The sequence below is a fragment of the Eptesicus fuscus genome, chromosome 14 (assembly GCF_027574615.1).
Source record: "Eptesicus fuscus isolate TK198812 chromosome 14, DD_ASM_mEF_20220401, whole genome shotgun sequence".
Taxonomy (NCBI): domain Eukaryota; kingdom Metazoa; phylum Chordata; class Mammalia; order Chiroptera; family Vespertilionidae; genus Eptesicus; species Eptesicus fuscus.
The window spans coordinates 26,169,551-26,191,567 of record NC_072486.1 but is presented as its reverse complement, the minus strand read 5'-3'; the positions used below and the strand labels follow the sequence as shown (position 1 = coordinate 26,191,567).

General features: G+C 36.4%; 1 protein-coding gene across 3 annotated transcripts in view; it reads right to left on the bottom strand.

Annotated features, from left to right (window-relative positions):
* Positions 1–790: 790 nt before the first annotated feature.
* Positions 791–22,017, bottom strand: part of SGCE (sarcoglycan epsilon) — a 65,982-nt gene continuing 44,755 nt past the window's right edge. Inside the window, exons 6-12 of one of the 3 annotated variants that reach the window (XM_028156900.2) lie at positions 18,513–18,675; positions 15,535–15,746; positions 14,571–14,597; positions 13,626–13,814; positions 3,900–3,943; positions 2,975–3,009; positions 791–1,072 (exon numbers count right to left, since the gene is read on the bottom strand). In XM_028156900.2, the coding sequence (XP_028012701.2) occupies positions 1,022–1,072; positions 2,975–3,009; positions 3,900–3,943; positions 13,626–13,814; positions 14,571–14,597; positions 15,535–15,746; positions 18,513–18,675 (721 nt within the window). In that variant the 3' untranslated portion in view covers positions 791–1,021. The remainder of the gene's footprint in view (positions 1,073–2,974; positions 3,010–3,899; positions 3,944–13,625; positions 13,815–14,570; positions 14,598–15,534; positions 15,747–18,512; positions 18,676–22,017) is intronic. The other 2 variants (XM_008148961.2, XM_008148979.2) reach the window with 2 other exon arrangements.

Sequence of the window (22,017 nt, the reverse complement as noted above, 5' to 3'; positions counted from 1 at the left end):
ATCAAATAACCTATATCCTCACCCATTAAATCCCAGGAAGTGGAGTGTGGACAGGGTTTCCAATGTCAAGGACATGATGGAGTATTCTTCCTAAGTGGAGGGCAAGTAGTTGCATGCATTACTCACATGGAGTCTTTTCAGATTTTGGGATCAGATTTAGGTAGCATCTGGGGGTGCTCTGAGCAGTTAACAGGTAACACAGAAACCTCCCCAGAGCAGAGTAAGGAAAGGTTTTCTGGCTGGCCTAGTCTGCTTGTTGCAGCCCTGCTAGATGGCCTGACAGCCATGTTCACCCAACATGCATGAAGTGGACTGTCTCAGCATGAGGAAACTCTGCTAAGCCTTGAAAGTACTGTTATCACTGGGGTTTGGAGCTAATTCAGGTCACCATCAGTAGGTAACCATTCTGTTTTTGAGCAATAGCTCCTCTGATTATTGTGCACCCTGAGCTGCCTTCCACGAACTGGGTGCCTGCCTTCAGAGCCACAATCCGTAAAACCACGCCTACCCTATAAAACACTCCAAGAAGGGATGTCTGAGACAACAGGCTTTGTGGGCCACAAAGATAAAAGTGTTATTCAAATGGGTTGCTCACTTAGAACACAGAGCATGGACATTTTACATATGTATAGGAAATGCTTAATAAAATCTTGTTGAACGAAGAATGAACACAGGAACCTATTCCTTAGCAACGAAAGCTTCTTACTATATAGGAGGCAATCGACTACTTTCTGAAGTAAATTTCAACTACTTTCTGAAGTAAATTTCACCAGACGTTAGGTAGGCTTCATTAATAATATTTATTTTAAAGATCACTTTTTATTGTAACAAATATAAAGTCATCGATGTTTTACAAACTGTCAAAAATGCTTTAAGTACAAAAGAAATACATTAGTAAAATGAAAGCTATATTGAATTATTTGGTATATACTTAATACTGTCAACATGCATACCATATGCCAGAAAAGCTCATGCATTATGGAAGAGAGAAGAAATAAGCTATAACGGCTATATTGTCTGATTACAAATTCATTGCTTCGGTCAGTTTTCTTTCTTCAGGGATACCATTTACCTGCAATGTGTAAGAGTGAATATGGGCATGCGTTAGTCAGGGCATGGACACTCGTAGATTTTGAGCAAAATATATTATGGCAAGGAGTGATTTTTCTATCCTCTTAACATAATTTAAAATAATTTCTCTGCGTTTGGTTTAAAAAATTTAAAGAGGAAAAATTCTAATTTAGTCCTCTCCTTCTTGGGCCAAAGCTATCATGTTCTGTGTTTGCCAAAAGGCACGAGCCTGAAAATTCCTCCCACAATGAACAAAAAGAATGCGGGTTGACTGTGGGGTGTATGACTGTACCTTTTAATCGTGGCTTTTTAGAAAATATCAGGTGGGTTGGAAGGGCCGAGAAAATGAGAAAAACGGGAAGGGCGTCAATCCTAATGGCCTGGGCCTGGTTCAAAAGCAAGGGTTGTTTATTGTCAGCGTGTAACTGCTCTATTACCCTAGCTAGCACTCAAGTCTAGGATTACGCCACCACAGCTAGTTCATTTCTTCAACTTCCGATGGTCGTTTAAAAGAAAACAATTAACTAAATAAAGCAAACTTCAAAATATACTCTTCCCTCACCGATTCCATATAGGCAGTTACAAATAAAATTACCTGGGACAGACTTTGAGCTTACATTACCTTCACCAAGAAAACTGTATACTGTTATTCACCACTGTCACCCCAACACATTTAATTTAAAAAAAAAAAAGACAAGAAAAGAAAACTGACACATAACATAGTGCAATGAGGTGCTGGAGAAAAGCAATGATTGCTTCCTGATACTCTTGCACAAACCTTGTTGCCTCTCTGTGGGACTATGATCAGGAGGGAGGAACAGAAGAGGGGTTGCACCCAGGAAAGTGCATTAACAGCACCGGACCCATGCACGTGCAGACAGAACAGAACAACTTGGAAACTGAGTAACAAACTTTGTCATTCAAATGAATAGAATGCGAATAAAGAATATAACCTGCCCACTTAGCCCTTCTCTCCAGGAGACAGGACTCTATTTGATTTCACATTTACCAGAAACAGAAACACAACAATCTATCACAATTATTTTTTTTAAATGCTAGGGTAGCCTCTTTCTCTCTCTCTCAGTATTGAGACACTTTAGAGACTCACTGAAAACAAGATGAAGAAAGAAAACAACCATGAGAAAATAGTGCACTTTAGTCAATAATATGCTCGAAATTACAGAAAAATGTAAGAAAACCAGAAGGTAATAGGCTGTAGTATTAACTGAAAAGGAGATCAAAGCTTCCTGATTCGAGCAACATGTCTGCTCCCCAAAACCTGCTTTAGAAAAATAATTTAAAAAAATAGACTGAACAACCTAAAATCCCCCTCGGGAAATTCGTTGGCTCTTGCCACATTTACTTAGGCACAAATTGTTCTTGTATTTGGAAACACTGCCTATTACTAAAACGAAGCATGCTAACAGGTCTACTTGCTAAAAATCTATATAACTATGAAGTAAATCTTTCTAATGTCATCTATTCAGGTTTCCTTATTTCCCCCAAAGTACTTAATATTTCTATTTTGCCAGAAATTATCTCCCTTCTATTCATTCCTTGCCTGAAATAATTAAGAATCAGAGTAAAGTCCATGAGGTGAAAGAAAAAGAAGTTTTAGCATTTCCATTGTAGAAATATTCTTTAAAATTTTTCCTCTTTAAAAAAAAAAAAGCCATGTAATTAGATGTAGTGGAAATTCATTTATTTCTTTGCTCTTTAGATAACCTATTTATAACAAAGTTTGTTCCTTCATCAATCTCCTGAATGCTTACGTCGATATATTGAACAGTCTTGTTGAAACATGTTAGCATTTAATTAAAACAAGTAACCAAAATTGTAGGGGGAAATTCTGATAAATGTTATCTTGTAATTAGAATCTGATGAACAACTGCATTATACTTGCCTCAAATCTTTGAAAAGTTGTCAAACGAAAATCTCCTTAAATTCCCGAAAGCAGTAATAGAGAAGATAATTTTTGAATGAAAATATCCAATACATTTCTATATGGGCCTAAAGTTTTCAAGAGACATACTTCATAGCTCCCCTAACCACAATACCACTATTCATACTCAGAATTCCACATTCAACTTACATTTTTAAAACTTCTCTTGCTTTTCCAAAAGAGCTAAAAAGGCATTACTGGTTGCCTGGCAATTAGAACTGGAGATTCAACCACTAATTAGAAGACAATCCTGAATAAGTTACCTACTCAGTACCGAGATGAATGAAATAATTGGCTGTGGAAAGTTTTTAGGGACACTTGAAAGAAACAAAGGTAAAGCAAGCAAGTTTTAGGAACATAGAATAGTCCCAGGAGAATTGCCCGCCATCTTGTTGTCCTGGGTCCTGTCATCACAGCTTTAAAAAGTGGCATCAGAACAGGCCAAGCCATTTCTCCTTTATCCCCCTGAAGCCTCAGTGATTAGTCACGATGGTTTCCTTTTGTAAGAGTCAGTTTCAAGCTGCTCACTTACTGAGACAAATCCTGGCTGCATCTAAGCTAAGAATCTTACACACCAAGGGGAAGAACAGGGTGCTTTGCTGAAGGAAGGGGTTTCATTGGTCTTCCTTCATTAGACCGGACCCCCATGGATGCTTTTGCTCTAAGATCACTTACCCTGTGTTTATCACTCTGATGCCAATCCATGTAATAATCTAAGCTATTATTCTGAGGTCCTAACTCTGATTAAGGAAAGACACAATTATTTTGCCTTCCTTGGTAAAGCTAAAGTTTCGTAAATTACATTACGTAGTATAATTATCTTTTAATCTATTAACTTCACCCATAAACATCAACTTATTAGCACATCAATTCATTGAGCACTCACCTGTAGTCTGCTGTTGGGGAATCTGAGTCTGATGTGGCAAGTTCCTAGAAATGATGAACATTTATTTAGTAAAACTGTTTGCTTACACACATGTAAACAAAGGGCAGACATCAGAATGGAAAACCTTTATAGCAAGAAAGAACCCCAGAAATAATCTAATCTAGTATTCCCCCCCCCACCCCCCGGCCATGAGTTGATGGATGAGGAAACTGAGGTCTGAGGAAGACAAATAATAACAATACTAAGAATATTCATGGAGTTGCTACTGCATGCTACATTCTACCTCACAACAAACCCTAGGAGGTAGGTATTATTTTCCCCAGTTTACAGATGAAAAAAAAAACAAAAATAGGCTTAGAGGTAGGTCCAAGACTAGATAACTAGGAAGTGGTGGGTGAAGAGGTGCACACAGGGGCTCCAGGGCTTATGTTTGTAGCCTATACATTCAGATCCAGGTCTAGAACACATTTAATTACACACTCATACTCTCACAGGGCAACACATGTAACCATCTTCATTCACTGGGCGAAACCTGTGCTCCTCTATCCCCACCTAGAAAGTGACAGCTGCCATCCACCCACTGCACCAGTCAAAACGTAGAAGTCAACCCTGACTTCTTCAGTCCTCACATCCCGTCGCTTGGAAACTCTTGATGATTCTCCTCGATTTTTTTTATCCCGTCCCCTTCTTTCCTAGCTTCATTGCTACTTGGTTGAAGCTATCATCGTTGCTCACTGGATCTTTGCAACTGATCTGAATTGTTTCCTCATGCCCACTCTTGCTCCCTTATAACCCACTGTGCACATTGCTGTCAGACTATCTTCTAAGACACAAATCTGCGTATGTCATTCAAATATACACTTCATTGATTTCTTACACCTACCTGCAAACTAACTTTTGGGTTTTTTTAGTGAGCCCTAGACGGCCACCAGTATATCTGGGCCCTGCATGGAGGCCTCCCTGACTGCCTGCAACAGAGCCCTCAAGCACCGTGGCCCACTCCCATTTCTTGCACCCTTCCAGCTCGTTTGTCCTTGCAACGTCAACTCAAAATTTGTTATAGTGAACACGTGTCACTCTTAGAATTTTAAAATATCCCACAGGAATGCTAACAAAATTTTAACTCATTATTATTTTTAATTAAAAAAACTGCCTCTCAAGGATTCCCTCCTCTATGCCTCCCCACTCTCTAAGCACCACCCCAAATAGGCTACCATTTAGCCTGCTTTACCTGCTGACTGTCATTGTGTTTCCATCACAGGTTTAATTGCCCCAAAGTGCCTTCATAGTAAGAACCATCCTGTCCTGTTTAGTATCCTCAGCAACAAGCATGAGATAAATACAGTCTGAATGAATACATGCCAAAGTGAAGATTCAGAGAGTCACATAACACACATTTGTTTATTAACGCTCACAAATACCCATTTAGTTTCAAATTTGGATACTAAAATACGTTTACAAAAATGTACAATTTAGATTTGGGATGGAATAAATTCTAGGAGTTAGCCCTTTGCAACAGAGTCTGATCCAAGTTAGGGATTTTCAACGTTTTTTTTTTTGTTTGTTTGTTTCTCTTCAGCAATGGAATTACTTTTATTGAAATCCTAAGCAGAACTCTTGATGAATAAAAGAGAGAAATGTGAGGTTGCCCCAGTTGAAACAAGGGAGCTGGGAATCCCTCCTGCTTTGTGTCCTATGCCTCACATGCTGGCCCCTCAGGCATTTCTAAGAAACCTCCAAGAAGCAAAGTTTGAAAACCACTGATCTAAAATCATCTCAGCCAGGCAAATATTATGTTCCAAATATAAAAGTCTAAAGTGGAAAACAGTACATGCTAGTTAAATAGTGTTTAAACTCTTAAATTAATCGATAGGAATGTTAATGACTCTGAGTGATTTAAAAAAAAAAAAATTCAGTTCATTTTAAAACCCTTTGCACTCTCTTGCTTTTTTCTCGATTCCTTTATACTAATGCTAACCGTGTCGAGTCGCACTCGACATCCGAGAGCAAAAGGTTAATATATTGTTAAGGAAATGACAAAATCAATTCTAATTCAATTTGAGGAAGTTACTTAATAATGCATCTCAATAATTACATTCCTTTCTGCTATTACCTATCAGCCCTACTTATCCTTGTGTGGTCCCAGGGAGGTGTTTTTGTCTTTTCTTTTGGTTTGTTTATTCTTTCCATTTCACACAATGTGTTTTAGTGGTTTGGATGATGAAAGTAAGATTAATTTATAAAGCACAGAGGAAATAAGTTCTAGATTTAAGGTTGAGAAAACAAACATCTTTACTACAAAAGTAAAAATGCAATTTCATGGGCACTTGGAGGGGAGGGAAATATGAGTTTTGTTTTCACTTCTCAGGTAAAACTAATTTGGGCTTTTTCTACATTAGAAACTAATGCAGCACTCCCCTCTCCCCGCCGCCAAACACATACACCCTTCCTCATTTCCTACCATCTGTAACTCTACCTAACCTAGTCATTAAATCAATAAATTTGGACAAAATAAAAATACCAAAGAAGATAGAGAAAGCCCTTCAGAAGCTGTAGATCAAAGATACCAAAATTCAAAATCAATATTTAAATGAAGTCTTTGGAACCCCTACTTTCATTGGTCAGCCCAACTTACCCTTCTGTGGAAAGAACATATTTGAAAAACACTGATCAAAATCAATCTAGGCCTGTCATTTCTTCTCTAGTCTCCATATTTTCCTCGTGTTACACTACTAAACTTTCTGCATAGCAATGGACTTCGAGGTTTGAAGATAAATGATTGACTGAGAAAGTGCCATACATATACAAACTAGCAAGAAATCTTGAGGAGATGTATGAGGAAGCAACTCTGTGTATTACACTGGCTTGGGAATTTAAAAGGATCTGCAGTGTGAGTCCCATGTGGTTAAGTTTCAACAATGTACATGCATTCCTTGCAACTTCAACTGAAACTCAGATGAGTTATCTGAAAGTGCTTTTGTGTGCGAAACAGTGCTCAACAAAAAATATGTGGAGATTCAACTTCCCAGAGTCTCCTAGGTGTGCACACAAGAGCTCTGTTTTTGTGGTCACCCAACTTGAGACTACATGTGAACCTGTGAGTGTTACGTGTTAATATATCTCTGATGGACATATCTGAAGGCTGTATTCCATTTGAGACTTGAAGAGAGGTAAGAGCACTGCTCCGGGAATCATGGGAAAATGCCTATAACAAACTCTGCTATAGTTAAGAAGCTGAGAACTCAGAAAGAAAATGGAACTGTTTCCATCTTTGGTGAAAGCAGGCTGCTAAAGGCAATTATACAGGAGAGTGGGGTTTGACTTCAAAGAGCATTCCTATAATCCTTCAAAGAAAGGACTTTTATTTTATAAAGGCATAAAACTATTTAAAGTAATTAAGTTATTAATGGGCTAACTGAACAATTATTATGTGTAAACTGCATTATGTAGAAAAAACTTAAGGAAACTGTAACTCTCTAAATTACTAGTATTAATTATTTTTTAATTTCGCTGCCATTAATTACATGCATTTAAATAGAAAATTATGTAAATTAGCCATTGCACATACTTCATTCTTTAAGAAGGTAAAGGTAGTAACTTGCGAATTAATAAATAAGTGATTTGGGGGGAGTATGCAATTATTTATTATTTGCACAACCGTTTTAAGGTAATTTGACATTCTTGGATATCCTGCAGAGTAATTCTATGAGTAAGGTTGATGATTATCAGCCCATTATATTCCTATTTGCTTGAAGACTCAAAAGCAAAGAAAGGTTAGGTGATTTGTATAAAAACCATATAACCTGTGCCAGAGTTGAAAGTAAATGATAGTTTAGATGTGTGGAATACAAAACATTTCTCTTTTTTGAGTTAGCATGGAGTCACTTAACAATAAGACCTAGTAATGTATTTTTGAAATTTCCCAATTATTTCAGCAAAATTGGCATTGCCCAACCCTTGCTGATTTGGACCCTATACATTTTACTAAGGGAACCAGGCCATTATGTGGATTAAAGAAGGAGGACACAAGGAAATTGGAATCACCATAAAGGTTAACTTTCAAAACCTAATTTTAACTAAAATCAATGCATAAAGGAGAAAGGAGACATTCAATAATTTAATTTTCCCCCTACTTGTAGAAAGCCAAAAGTAAGCATACCATAGCTTTAAAATGATGCAGAACAAACCTATAGAAGCAAAACCCATCAAAGAGATAATCCATTTATTGCTTTCAGTGTTTACTCATGGACTAAAAAAAATAGTGGCTCCAAAATATCCTTGGCTGGTTAGCACTTCTTGTCAACAGGAAATCATTATTTTGGTGCCATGAAGATTCTCTTCAACTGATATTAACTTTTATTGAAACCTCATTTTTTATTAATGGAATTTTATCATAAAGTTAGTTTTTATTTTTATCCAAGGAAAGACAAATGGAAAAAATATTCAGATAAAAGCTAAAATAATTTGTTTCAAAACATATTTTATTAGACTTAGTTCTACTTTTATACTTGTTAATTTGCAGAAGATTAAGCATAACCTGTCTCCTGTTATGAGTGGGACCCAATTACCCTGGATTAGGTATGTTTTGTATAATGAATAAGGAAAATTTTTGTTTAGCCAATTAAAAATCTTCCTAGAAAATGTCTGGGCAATTCCCCCTACTATGCATGGCATTCAATGCTGTGTGAAGATGCCTCCCATTCAGGAAAAATTGATGGACATTGATGTTGGTTTAAGAAAAGAATAATGAGGAGGCAGATTTACCCCCTGAAAGACCACATAATAAAACATTACAACTTTAAGAATAAGTTCTTTTTCAGAAAATTGATTATCTGGCATCCTCCAATCAATGCCTGCCATAAAATTGCAAAATGAGTACAATTTCCCAGTGGTTTGTAGCTTTTTGAGGCTTAGCATTTCTCTGCCCCATTCAGGCATTGTTTTCTAATCAGCTCTCTCCTCTCACCTCTCCACACCATTCTCCTCAGGCAGCTTAAGGAGGTGTGAAAAGTCTAGAGGCTGATTAGCACAAACCCACAAACAGCCCCAACACTCTAGATAAACGTGTGCGGGACTGCCCCTTTCACACTCTTCTTTTGCACGTGCCCCTCAGGAAGAATTAGGACGTGATGGAAGAGCCTTTCCCCACCTCCACCCCCAACAGAAATACCAGGAACACCAACCTTAAGCTTTCTGAATCCCAAAACGTGGGTCCTTCAAGTATTCAAATCAAGGATTTTCAACTGTTTTTCCTGCTCCATCGTAACACATGACCACCAGATTCCAAATCCCCACAAGGAGGGCCCTGCACTAATAAGAGCTCCACATGTGAGTGTGACCTTCAACTTGGTTTGGGACAACCAGGCTAGACCATCTCTCATCATTCCTTGTAGGACTTGGAATCTGATTTTATTAATTTAAATCATTACAAAGCTTTATCTTTGAGGTTTGGCCGTCAAGTCTGTAATATATTTCTCATGTTATTAAATCTTTGGTCAAAGCCATAACCCTTAACCACAACAGGGATATTTTTGGGCAAAGCAAAACATACTTTTTAAAGAATGACTTTATAATGTGACTTCCAGCAATGAATTGTAATAAGTAAGCGGACTACCTATAGAGGAAAAAATTCTTTTTACTCCTAATGGTAACATTTATTCACTGAACTACAAAGATAACTGATGAAGCACAGATGCAGAAGCCCCAATTATACTAGGGGATGAGGGACATTCTACAGAAAATGTGGCTAGTGCTCCTCAAGACTGTCATGGTCAATGGAAACAAGGAAGAAGTAAGACATTCTCCAGACCAGAGAAGACTAAGAACATCCCAATTATTGTGTCCTAGACAGAATCCTAGAACAGAAAAGGGACTTGAGAGAAAAAAACTAGTGAAATCTAGGGGCGGGGGGGAGGGGCGGAAGTACACCAGTGTTGGTTTCTTAGTTGTAACAAATATAATAAAATACTGTAAATAGGACATCTGTATCACCTTTGCAACTTTTCTAGTACCTTGCAACTTTTCTAGTACCTTGAAAACCATTCCAAAATAGTAAGTTATTAAATAATAACTACATTTACAAAGATCATACTAAATTTGCCTTACATTTTCTCTATTCTGTGATATTTTAACCAGCTGTTTTGCATTGCTTCTGTAATCTGAGAAGGAGAGGACCTCTGCATAAATAAGATCCCTCCTTTCTGAGCATGTGTTCCATCTCCAGTTGCTTTCCACTGTCTGGTCAGTCACCTTGCCTGTAACCCGGACCAGAGAACCTTCTGACCTTCTCAGGTCAAGGACCACATATCTATCCCTGACTTGACCAAGACAGGTAAATTATCTAATCTCAGTTTTGACCCAATTTAGTTCTGTCTCTTATCCATGTCACCTGCAAATAATGAAACACTTGTCACTGTCTAATTTGTGAAGCATTCTAAAAGAAAAAAAAAGAAGAAAGAAAACAAAAAAGAACCCACACACACCAAAGCAATCCTTTATAATAAAAGGCTAATATGCAAATTGTCCCCTTGACCGGGAGTTCAACTGGGAGTTCAACCAGGGGGCGGGGCCCCTCCTCCTCCCCACCCCCTGCCAGCCCTGTGCCCAATCGGCGCCCCCACCCCAATTGTGGCAAGCCAGCGGACCCTACCTGTGCACAAATTCGTGCACCAGGCCTCTAGTAAAACAAACTGTGTAACTGATAAACAACTGTGTCAGCTCCTCATTGCACTGTTATAGAGTTCTCTATACCTCATGGATTAACTTGTTTAAAAGGCCCAAATAAGTTTCTATGCAGTGTTTAACACGTTTAAGCGCCCAGTCAGTCATACTTTCCATCCAGGAGACAAAACAGGCTGGGCGCTTAACATGTTCAACGTTCTTGAGTCTTGCCTAGAAGCCACACCCTTATGCTTGAATATTTCTGGTAGTGAGTCTGAAGAATAAACATAAAATCTGGTATCTAGACAACTTATTTATGAGTGATAGATACAGTTAATATGAATATGTGAAAATGAAATGCATGCTCTTTTAGGAAGGGTTAATTTAATAAATACCAGGCAGCATTATCAAAGCATATACTCAATTATCAAGTATTGTGACTCCTCATCAAATATCTCACTTTAATGTTTAGAATTCAGTTAGATTCAAATGATCAAATATTTACTAGTACATATGTGTGTACTTGGTACCAAAATGGAACTTTAGAGACAGGGCTATGCTTTTAAGGTAAGGGGTAAAAGATGAATTTGCATAAAGGACAGCTGTGATGGACCTGATACAATAAATTTCTTATTATCTGGCTTGGTTGGAAAGTGAGGCTAATCACATATTCTAGCTTATAGGGAGTTACCATAGAGACCGTGCACATTTTATCCATCTCCAAGAATTAACGAAAGATAATATACATTCAACACTGAAACTACACAGAATGTAATTTAATTTCCCTCTGATGAGTCAGATGCACTTGATGACCTCGCAGTGTCTCAGAGTAATCATGGTGAACATCATCAATTACCTATGCACCCTACTTATATAGAAGTACTAGTTAATGGAGGTCTGCCATTAACAGAATCCTGAATAATGTGATTATTTTCTGGACTTAAAAGTACATATAGGTTCAAATTGCTGCAAGTTCAATAAAATAACCTATTGCATTTACAGATAAAGAGATCTGATCAACATAATGACAGTCTTCATGGGGTTATAGAGAGACCAGGAAGATCCATTTGTTGTAAACTAGATAGAAAATTTTATTTTGCTTGTATATAAGTAGAAACATTGCAAAATCCTAATCAAAAGAAATCAAAATCATTTTTAAGGAACTATTCTTATTCTTTGGTTAGAAAGGATATCTAAAAAGATAGTACAACCTTTCCCCTCCCTTAAACTTCACCAGCAATAGAGTTTTACTGATTTACAAACATATTCAAATTCCCCTACTTATCACCAATAGTTCTCTATTCTAAAATCTGATAGTTTTGTTATATTGTCAATAGAAGCATATCCCAAACTGTCATCTTTAAAGAGTTCCATCTTCTGACCTTTCCCCATGGAGTCTTAAAGCATATCAAGACATTAAAGGCTCTGAGAACTCCTCTGATTTAAAAAAACTAAACACAAATCTCTCCCTCAGGTGTATTTGATCATTTCGGTTTTTAGGATAAATATATATACATATATATTTATACACACACACACACACACACACACACACACACACACACACACAAACATTTCACTAGCACTCTTGGGTAAAGAATATAAGAAATGGTAGCCCTAAAAGAACTCTTTTCATTTTGAAAATGAGTGATAAGGCTATTTATATTGTTCACCTAAAAAATGCAGAAGAGATGGTTAAATTATACACTATTACAATATTACTAAAATGTTCTCATTAGAATCTAATCCTAGTAAAGTGGGTTCTGTGATGACTCACTACCTTCAGAGAACATAGAAATCCATCCCCTCCATTCAGTACAACCCAACTTTGTAAGACTCTAGTATTTACATTCCTGATAGAATATGAACGTTTCCAAAATTCAAACTTTTAAATCACACAATTTTCCCCACTGTTAATAGGACGTGAGTCAGTTATTCACACACACATGCAGATATACACCTTGGCCTATTCAACACTAAGTAAATGGTCATAGAAGAATTCAGAAAAAATACAATACTTTTAGATTTATGAAGTATTTTTTGGACAAATGTATTGAGTCTGACTGTCCATACCACTCGTAGTAATTACCATTTAATCTTCAAATTATCCAGTGCATTTTACATGGTTGCAAAATAACCATCACAATGGGAAAATGTCTGTATCAAGCACAGATAAATCTTTAACCAGTAAGAAGTTACTTTTATATCATATCCTATGGTTTATGTATATGTGTGGAAGGAGAATTTTTCTGTATATCCATTCTATTTACAAAAAATAATAATAATAATAATGAAAAAGAGAAGGACCTCAAAATCAAACTTGTGACTTCGTTGGGGACATTGAATTTAACCCTTTTTAACATAGAGTTAAAAAAAGAAAAAAAAAGAGCTATCTTCTTAAAAATAAATGACAGTTTTACCTACAATTCACTTACATCAAAATTGATCTAGGCATGTAACACGGTGTTCTAAAGAGCAACGGGGTAATTTCCTCACTCCTTCTACCTCAAACCCCTCTGTCCAGGCTTTCTGACCATGTTCTAACACAACAGAGAAGGTCTGCACTAATCCGCTGTGTTTTTTAGCCAAAATTGGAACTACTTGTTCTGACATACAAGCAGATCACAAAAAACAATTTAGATTAAATCGGTCTGTGATAATAACATTAAAGTAATAGGTTAACAGAACCAAATAAGTCTAATAAATAGCGCTAAAAAGTAATTTGTCATGCTTTAGGATCTGCCTCTCTTTTCACAATTAACTCATCTCTGAACAAACATATGTTAGTTTATTAGCTGTGTCAATTTCTGGAATACTGAGGTAAATGTCAACGTGTCTGGATTGTTCCTCTTGAAGAAAAAAGAAAGCATCCCTTGAAAGTAATTCTATTAATTTGGGTCAGCACAGTGGGGTTGGCATCTACACTATCTATGTCCTTTGGCATTTTCTCTTTGTTATACACAAACACACAAACAATGCTCCAATAATGAAAAGCTCTGGTCTTTACAGACATTAGCTAGACACATTCACGCATATGAATAATCACTGTGCCAAGTGGATACTTACTGCTGTGTTTGCATCAATGGCATGTTAGTGCTCTCATAGCTGTCTGCGTGGAGAGGAGGTATGATTTCCCCTGTCACAGGGTGGAACACAGGAAGCGTTGACAGGGGCCAGGCTATCTCTCTATTCTTGGACATGTCACGAAGTTCTTTGGTAGATTTCTGAATAGCACTATGATGGACCAGTTGGATGCTAGGTCAAAAAGAAATAAAGCAACATATATTTAACATCAGCTAGTATCTCAATGGGTCATCAATTCGAAAAAACATTTTGAAATTTTTATTTTTTTACTTTTAAAAGAGGAGGACATTATTGCACTTTGAGCTTTCTACAAATTATCTCTGAAAAGGATACATTTCGTATATTTCTAACATAGCAAAATTGAAAATTATATATTAATTTTTAATTAAATGTGTCTTTCATTAAACTAAGCTATAAAGCACTGTGTTAATATTACAGCCCTAAGTAACAAGCTAGCAGTCTATTTAAGATTAAACTATCTACAGTTAAGATTAAACTACCAGAGCTTTTATGTTGTTGCTTCTGATGGGGCATTTATAAATACTCACAGAAGTTTCATTTTATGGTAGGTTATTATTGTAGAGTCAGGAAAACGTGTATGAAAGGTCTTTTCATCTGTTCTCTGCTTTATAGAAATGCAGATTGGGAAATCACATAATATCAATGGCAAGTTAATATTCTGAATCTGAAATATTTTAGGTTTAGTTTTTATTGGTATAATCTTAGTTTTCAAAACCTTTTTTAAAATTTTTAGTTTCTACCCCTCCTAAATATCTCTATTTAGAAAGCAGCTTTCACATTTATGAAATAAACTATGAAAGATGATGAGTGGGGGGAAAAAAGCATGACACACATGTAAAGAAGCATGATGAGCAACTGAGAAGTGAAAAAAATGATACAGAAAATAACAGGAAAGAAGACACTTACTCTGGTGTTTGCATGTTTCTCTTTTCCCTAGAAACAAAACAAAATTTATGAATTAAATAATAGCATTGATATTTGGAACATTAAGACTATATGCTCATGGGATCTTGCATGACGTGGAAATGCTGACACTGTCACTATTAAATGTCACCAGGCAGCATTTGCCACCAGGGTCATGACGTTACTTGGATGAGTACACACACAAAGATGGAATACCGATGAGAAACATACAGAAACATGAAAAAAAAAAAAGGAGATTAGAATCAAGCTCTTGGAAATAAATTCTATGACATGATGAAATCAGGCTACATGTGAAAATGGAAGTTTGTTACTTGCTGCTTTATTACGTTTTTTATCCTTGGCTTTGTTGCCCTGACTTCCAAATAATCTCGGGAGATTTATTTTAATTGACATAGATGTTCTAAAAGTACTAACTATTCATGAACTGAATACTCATTACTCAAATGATAGCCTTATTTTCATTAATTTACTCTTACGTTTATATATATGGGTATATATAGTTAAACATTTAGATTGTCACCCTGTTTAATAACAGAACAATTTCAAGAAGAATGTTGACTATCATTCCTGATCAAACTAAGACAATTTAGTTAAAGTGCAATTACCATGGCAATAGAGTCCTAAGTCTCTGCTTACACAAAGGTGGTTTCTATAACCAAAATAGGCAGCCTCCATTATTGTTGGGACTGTTTTTGCCAGCATGAATTTACGTCTAGCCTTAATAATTTGTGAATAAAGTAATTATATCCCCTAATTTGATTTATTAGACTCCAAACTATTTTGATTCGTTTTTAAAGTGATGAAGGACTATAGTTTGACTTGAACATAATTTCAATTCATTTATAAAGTGTTTGAGGAATTAAATGAAACTTAGCTTTTAATGGAATCTTATATGTTGTTACCCTAGCAGGCTCTATAATTTTTTATTAGTCTTTAAAGTACTCACACGCCTTCCCGTCGGCAGCACATGATATAAGCAAGTATTAGAAAAAGGACCAATGCTACTGCCGAGGGCACAGCCAATGTAATTAGGAAATCCGTGTAATAGTCTCTGCTTTTCAAAGAATCGGAAGGGGGTTTGTACTCTCCACCATCAGGTAAAATCCCCTCTCCGCGAATCACTTCCTGAAAGGTGGACACTTGCTTTGTTTTATCAACCTGATACAAAAGAAGACAATTACAAATCAAGTTAACAGCTGCAAACATTATGAGATTTTAAGATCCAGAAATACAAACATTCTTTGACAAATATCTACAAAGCAGTCTTTTCTAATTGCATTATCACCTTGAACTTGCAATTTTTTAAAAGAGCTGGGAAGAAATAGTGAATAAAAGTAATACATTGAAGGCTTTATGTTGGCCTACTTTCCATGTCTTGCTCATTATCTATATATACATACATACATACATACATACATATGCGTGTATGTACTTGTGTCCTTCACACTACTATGTAATCTTCTTATTTCCTAATGACAAACCTCTAGTGCAGATGTTAACAAACCATAAGCTTGCTGATAACCAGGTATGTGGGTATGGTTTCCATGGTTAGCAAAAGAGAAAAGAAACAAAATGAGAGGCAGTTTCTCAATGATTACAACCTTGATCTTTCTGGCATCCAGTTGACAGAAATAGCTTTTTGCAAAGGTAGTCTAAGGTACACATAACCCACCCAACGCAATCGTCTTACTAAATTTTATCCCAGAATCAAAAAATGCACATTGGTGCTCTGTTCATTTACCTCCACATTAATGGAACTGCTTTCACTGAGTCGCATTTAATTATGTCAAGGGCTTCTTTAAACCACTACAAAATAAGCCATGTGAAATTTGTTACTGCATTTGCTCCCCTCCCTGCCACAAAAAGGTCGGGAAGAATTATTTGTGGCATTCCTCAGTATCCTCTTCCAAAAAACTCCATTTGAAGAATTTTGTTAACAATACAGTGCTTGTAAAAACTTTATTTCCTGCCAAGAAGTTCATGCTTTGCCTCCTTTCAGAATGAAAATTAAATAACTGATGAATTTCCTTTTTTAATCCTAGACAGTAGCAGGCTTGTTATCAAACTTGACCTTAGGCTTACTTTAAAATATATATATATTTTTTAATTGATTTTAGAGAGAGAGGAAGGGAGAGGGATAGAGAGATAGAAACATCTATGAGAGAGAGACATGGATCGACTGCCTCTTGCATGCCCCTTACTGGAGGTCAACCCCGCAACCTGGGCATGTGCCCTTATGGGGAATGGAACCTCTTGGTTCGTGGGTCGACACTCAACCATGGAGCCAGACCAGCCAATCGAGGCTTACTTTTTTTGGGTAAAATTTAGGCTAATTTTCCATTTCTCTTATATTTCATTTATTCTGCTAATTCATTGATTCTTTCACTTAAACCTCCTGAAGTCTTCTGTGGTAAGATGTAACACAACCTTTGTATTTATACAGTCTTACCACAAAAATTAAAAGCTTCAAAGCACATCACTTTTAAACCTTTAGAAATTAGATAATGTTCCTAAACATAAACATTTTGCAGCATAAGCACAAGGAAAATGGCCCTGTTAGAGCCCACTTTTTGTCTACTGATTCTGGTTAGAGGCATGTACTTAAATTATGAATGCAGCAACTCAGTCTTCTGTACCCTTGTATGATGAGCACCATGACTGAAATACTGGGCTTTTGTAAATTCAACACTTATCTATAACACACAAACCCCGCCGTCTTAATAACTTTCCTTGATTTAAGCAGGCAGAGAAAGAACGTTACTGTCCTAAGACACAAGCCACATAAAAAGAAGAGGCCCTGGCCAAGGGCCACAGGTGTAAGTGCTACCATGTAAGAGGTTCTGCCCTCCTGGATCCAGGAAAGTTGCCTGTAGTTGGTCCTCTAAGACCGTGGTCGGCAAACTGCGGCTCACGAGCCACATGTGGCTCTTTGGCCCCTTGAGTGTGGCTCTTCCACAAAATACCATGGCCTGGGCGAGTCTATTTTGAAGAAATGGCGTTAGAAGAAGTTTAAGTTTAAAAAATTTGGCTCTCAAAAGCAATTTCAATCATTGTACTGTTGATATTTGGCTCTGTTGACTAATGAGTTTGCCGACCATTGCTCTAAGACATGCGGAGACAGTTGTGTTATGTTCCAATAACTTTGATGTCAACTTCAAACTTAGATCTAATTCAGTCACCACCGAGCACCAAGAATTAACAGAAGTTAAATCTAAAGGTCACTAAAGAAGCCAAACAACTTTTCCTTTTCCAGGAAGCAGGATCAAAACATATAAATTTTATATAAGACATTCTATATATGTATCTTTCATATATATGAAACCTTACTCACATGTTCCTAACTCTTAGAGCCTACTCACTTAAGAAGTTGTTTAGAAAGAAGTATTTGATTTTTCAGGGGCTGTGGGTAAAATTCTAACTTTCCTCGCTTGGAATTGTTTTCCTTATCCCTTGAACTCCCCCTACAATGTGAGTTTCTAGGACACTGAATTATAGCACAATATTGCTTTATTTTCAGATCTATTCTGGACTCTGATCTCTCCTTCCAGACTGGGGTTGTGGCAGCATGGTTGAGACTTTCTACACATGCCACACTAACTCCATAATTTATCCTGATGTAGCAGCCACCTGGATGTCCAGGGTGAGCATTGAGACCACCTGCCAAGCTAATCCAGCCCAGCAACTAATCAAGGGTAGACTGAGAACAAAAGTGGAGATACTCTTTCCTAAATGGATACAACTGTCAAAGAGCTTGCCAAATACTTCAAGGCAGGAGAAGTCAATTTTGGTTAACAAAGTAAACCCAGGATTTGTTCCTGAAAGCAATTCAGGTTTTAGTCAAATGTTATCTTCCTGACACATCACTTCTAATTACATTTGCAAAAAAAAAAAAAAAAAACACAACAAAATATAATTAAAACTCACCAGCGAAATTTTGCACCAGTCAATGTAAAATTGAGAACGAAATTTTTTATCACATGTGATTACAGGCTCCATTTCTTGACTGCATCTTAATTGATTCTGTGGGTTTTCCACTTCCCGTAAACAAGAAGAAAATGGGACATCTGCACCAACCATGACATACACGCTGCAAAAATGTGAAACTCTCAGGTTATCCTTTAAGAAAATTGAAAACACTGAAAAAAACAATCTACCCTGAAAGCAGGATTTACCCCTTTGAATTGAGGGATTATCTAGAGTCATCCCAAGGTAGGGACCTGGGTTTTAAAGGCAGTGACTCATGTAGGGGTTTCCTTTCATCCTTTCCTTTATTCAACCCATATTTACTGAGCGCTTTGGTGCACCAGACACTCTTTCAATTCTATTTTAATTTCTTTAAAAGTTTTTTCATCCTGCTTATTTTAATTCAAAATAATTATGTGTCCCTATTTTGATTACTATGTTTGGTAGATTACTTACATTTAAAAACTATTCTTAAATAAATTGTTTAGAAAATAATGGAATTGCTAAAATAATAAATAATTATTAGTAATATATCTTCCCTTGAAGCATTTTAATAAGATTGTGAAGTTACACCCCTGGAGGTAATGGAGCTTTAGGAAGTATTAGCTGTTTACCCAAGAGTCCAGTCAGCCTTTCTACTTCATAGAGCCCTGCTGTTAGATCTCTCATTACATGATCTCTCAAAGTTTTATCTAAGAAGTTAATATAAGATAAAATTATTGTTTGTTAAACACAAACTAGGCAAATGAAATTTAATTTCTTGGTGTGTAGCTTGGCAATTAGGGAAAACAATTCTACTTAACTGACCAATAGGTGACTCACAATAAAAGAGATATTAGCATTTAAATAATCTTAGAGCAGCTGGAGAAGATAGAAATATCATATAGGTCTTTCAAAAGAAAAGAGAAAAATAGGAAATTATTCTAAATTAAATATTAATTCTTTTCCTAGTAACAATATTATAGGTACTTATGAAGTAAACCCAGTAAAATTCAGCTGACTTCCTTGCAGAAATTGACAAACTGATCCTAAAATCCATACAGAAATTCAAGGGACCCAAAATAGCCACCCACAAAAGAAAAATCTTGAAAGAAAAAGTTGGAAGACTCACAATTATCAATTTCAAATCAACAATTATCAAGACCATGTGGTACTAGCATAAGGATAGACATGTAGATCAATGGAACAGAATTAAAGTCCAGAAATAAACTCTTACATTTAGTAAACTAAAATTTGTCACAGGTGCCATGACAATTCAATGGGGGAAAGAATAGTCTTTACAACGTATGATGCTGGGACAATCGGATTTCCACATGTCAAAAAATGAAGTCGGACCCCTACCTCACACCATATAAAAAGTAACTCAAAATAGATTAAAGATGTAAATGCAGCCGAAACCGGTTTGGCTCAGTGGATAGAGCGTCGGTCTGCGGACTGGAAGGTCCCGGGTTCGATTCCGGTCAAGGGCATGTACATTGGTTGCGGGCACATCCCCCGGTGGGGGGTGTGCAGGAGGCAGCTGGTCGATGTCTCTCTCTCATCGATGTTTCTAGCTCTCTATCCCTCTCCCTTCCTCTCTGTGAAGAATCAATAAAATATATTAAAAAAAAAAAAAGATGTAAATGCAGGAGCTAAAACTATTAAATTCTGGGGAAAAAAACAGGCATAAATTGTCATGACCTTGGATTAGGCAATGGTTTCTTAGATATGACACCAACAGTTCCAGCAATAATTGAAAAAATAGATAAACTGGACTTATCAAAATTAAAAACTTTGTGCTTCAAAGGACACACTTCAAGAAAATGAAAAGGAAACCCATGAAATGGGAGAAAAATTTTGCAAATCATAGATCTAATAAGGGAACTTGCACTCCGAATACATAAAGGACTTACAACTCAAATCCAATTTAAAATGGCAAAGAATCTGAATAGAAATTTCCCCAAAGAAAATATACAAATGTCCAATAAGAGCATGAAAAGATGCTCAACGTCATTAGCCATTAGCAAAAGAGAAACCAAAACCACAACAAGACAACACTTCACACCCATTCTAATAAAAAAAAACAGATAATCCGAAGTGCTGGTGAAGACATGAAGAAATTGAACTCTGCTAGTCTGCTGATGGTAATGTAAAACAGTGCAACTGGTTTGGAAAATAGCCTAGCAATGACTCAAAAGTTTAAATACAGAGTTACTATGCGACCAGCAATTCCACTCCTAAGTGAAACGAAAATATGTGTCTACACAAATTTGTACATGAGTGTTTATAGAGCATTGTTCCTAATAGTTGAAAACTGGAAACAATACAAATGCTCACCAACTGAATGGATAAAAGATAGTTTATACAATAGAATATTAGCCATAAAAATGAATGAAGTGCTGATACATGCTATATCATGGATAAACCTTAAAAACAGTATGCTAAGTAAAAAAAAAAAAGTCACAAATTCCATCCATATGAAATGTCCAGAACAGGAAAAATTAGAGAGAGAGCAAGTGAGTAGTGGTTGCCTGGGGCTGGAGGGTGTGGTGGTAAGTGACTGCTAAATGGATGTGGGAGGCAGTTGTTGGGATGATGAAAATGTTCTAAAATTGACTCTGGTAATGATTGCACAACTTTGGAAATAAACTAAAATCCATTGAGTTATTTTTTAATTTATTTTTTTACTTTTTCTTTATTGATTAAGGTATTACATATGTGTCCTTATCACCCCAGTTATATACTTTAAATAGGTGAACTGTATGATATGTGAATTATAGCTCAATAAAGCTTTTATTTTAAAAAATTAAACTGAAGTGCAGCACAAAAATTCAAAGCTATGTCAATGTAAATATGAAGTCACACCCTGAGTTGACAACTGTGCCCCAGAGTACGATTACACAAGCTCATTTGGTTGTTTTTATGTGAATTGTATATTTGGACTTAAAATTCTTTTGAAAGAACATTAAACAAAAACCATGATGCCTTTGGGAGGCAAACAGTATATACTATACAGAAACTAAAGATAAAATTAAAAATTGAGAACAAATGTAGATGTGAGAAACCATTGGTAAAGTATGTAGATGATCAGTGAATCTAAACATAGTTCATAGAAGCATGGAACAGACTGTTGAATCTCAGAGGGAAGGCAGGGGTGAGTGGATGGGTGGGAAGAGATCAACCAAAGAACAGGTATACATATATGCATAACCCATGGACACAGACAACAGTATGAAGGCCTGGGGCAGGGACTGGCCAGAAGGGGTCCATGGGGGAAAGAGGGGGAACATATGTAAGACTTTCACAATAAAGATTTAAACACACTTCATTTGAAACAAATTCCTTTTAAGCTTCCTTATTAACTACCTAGCAAAGACCAATTTTTTCCTTGATATTGTGGAATATATTTGTACATACAGAACTAAAATGAATATTTCTTATAACGGTCCTCTTGCTTTAACATGACACTGATTTGCATTTATAATTA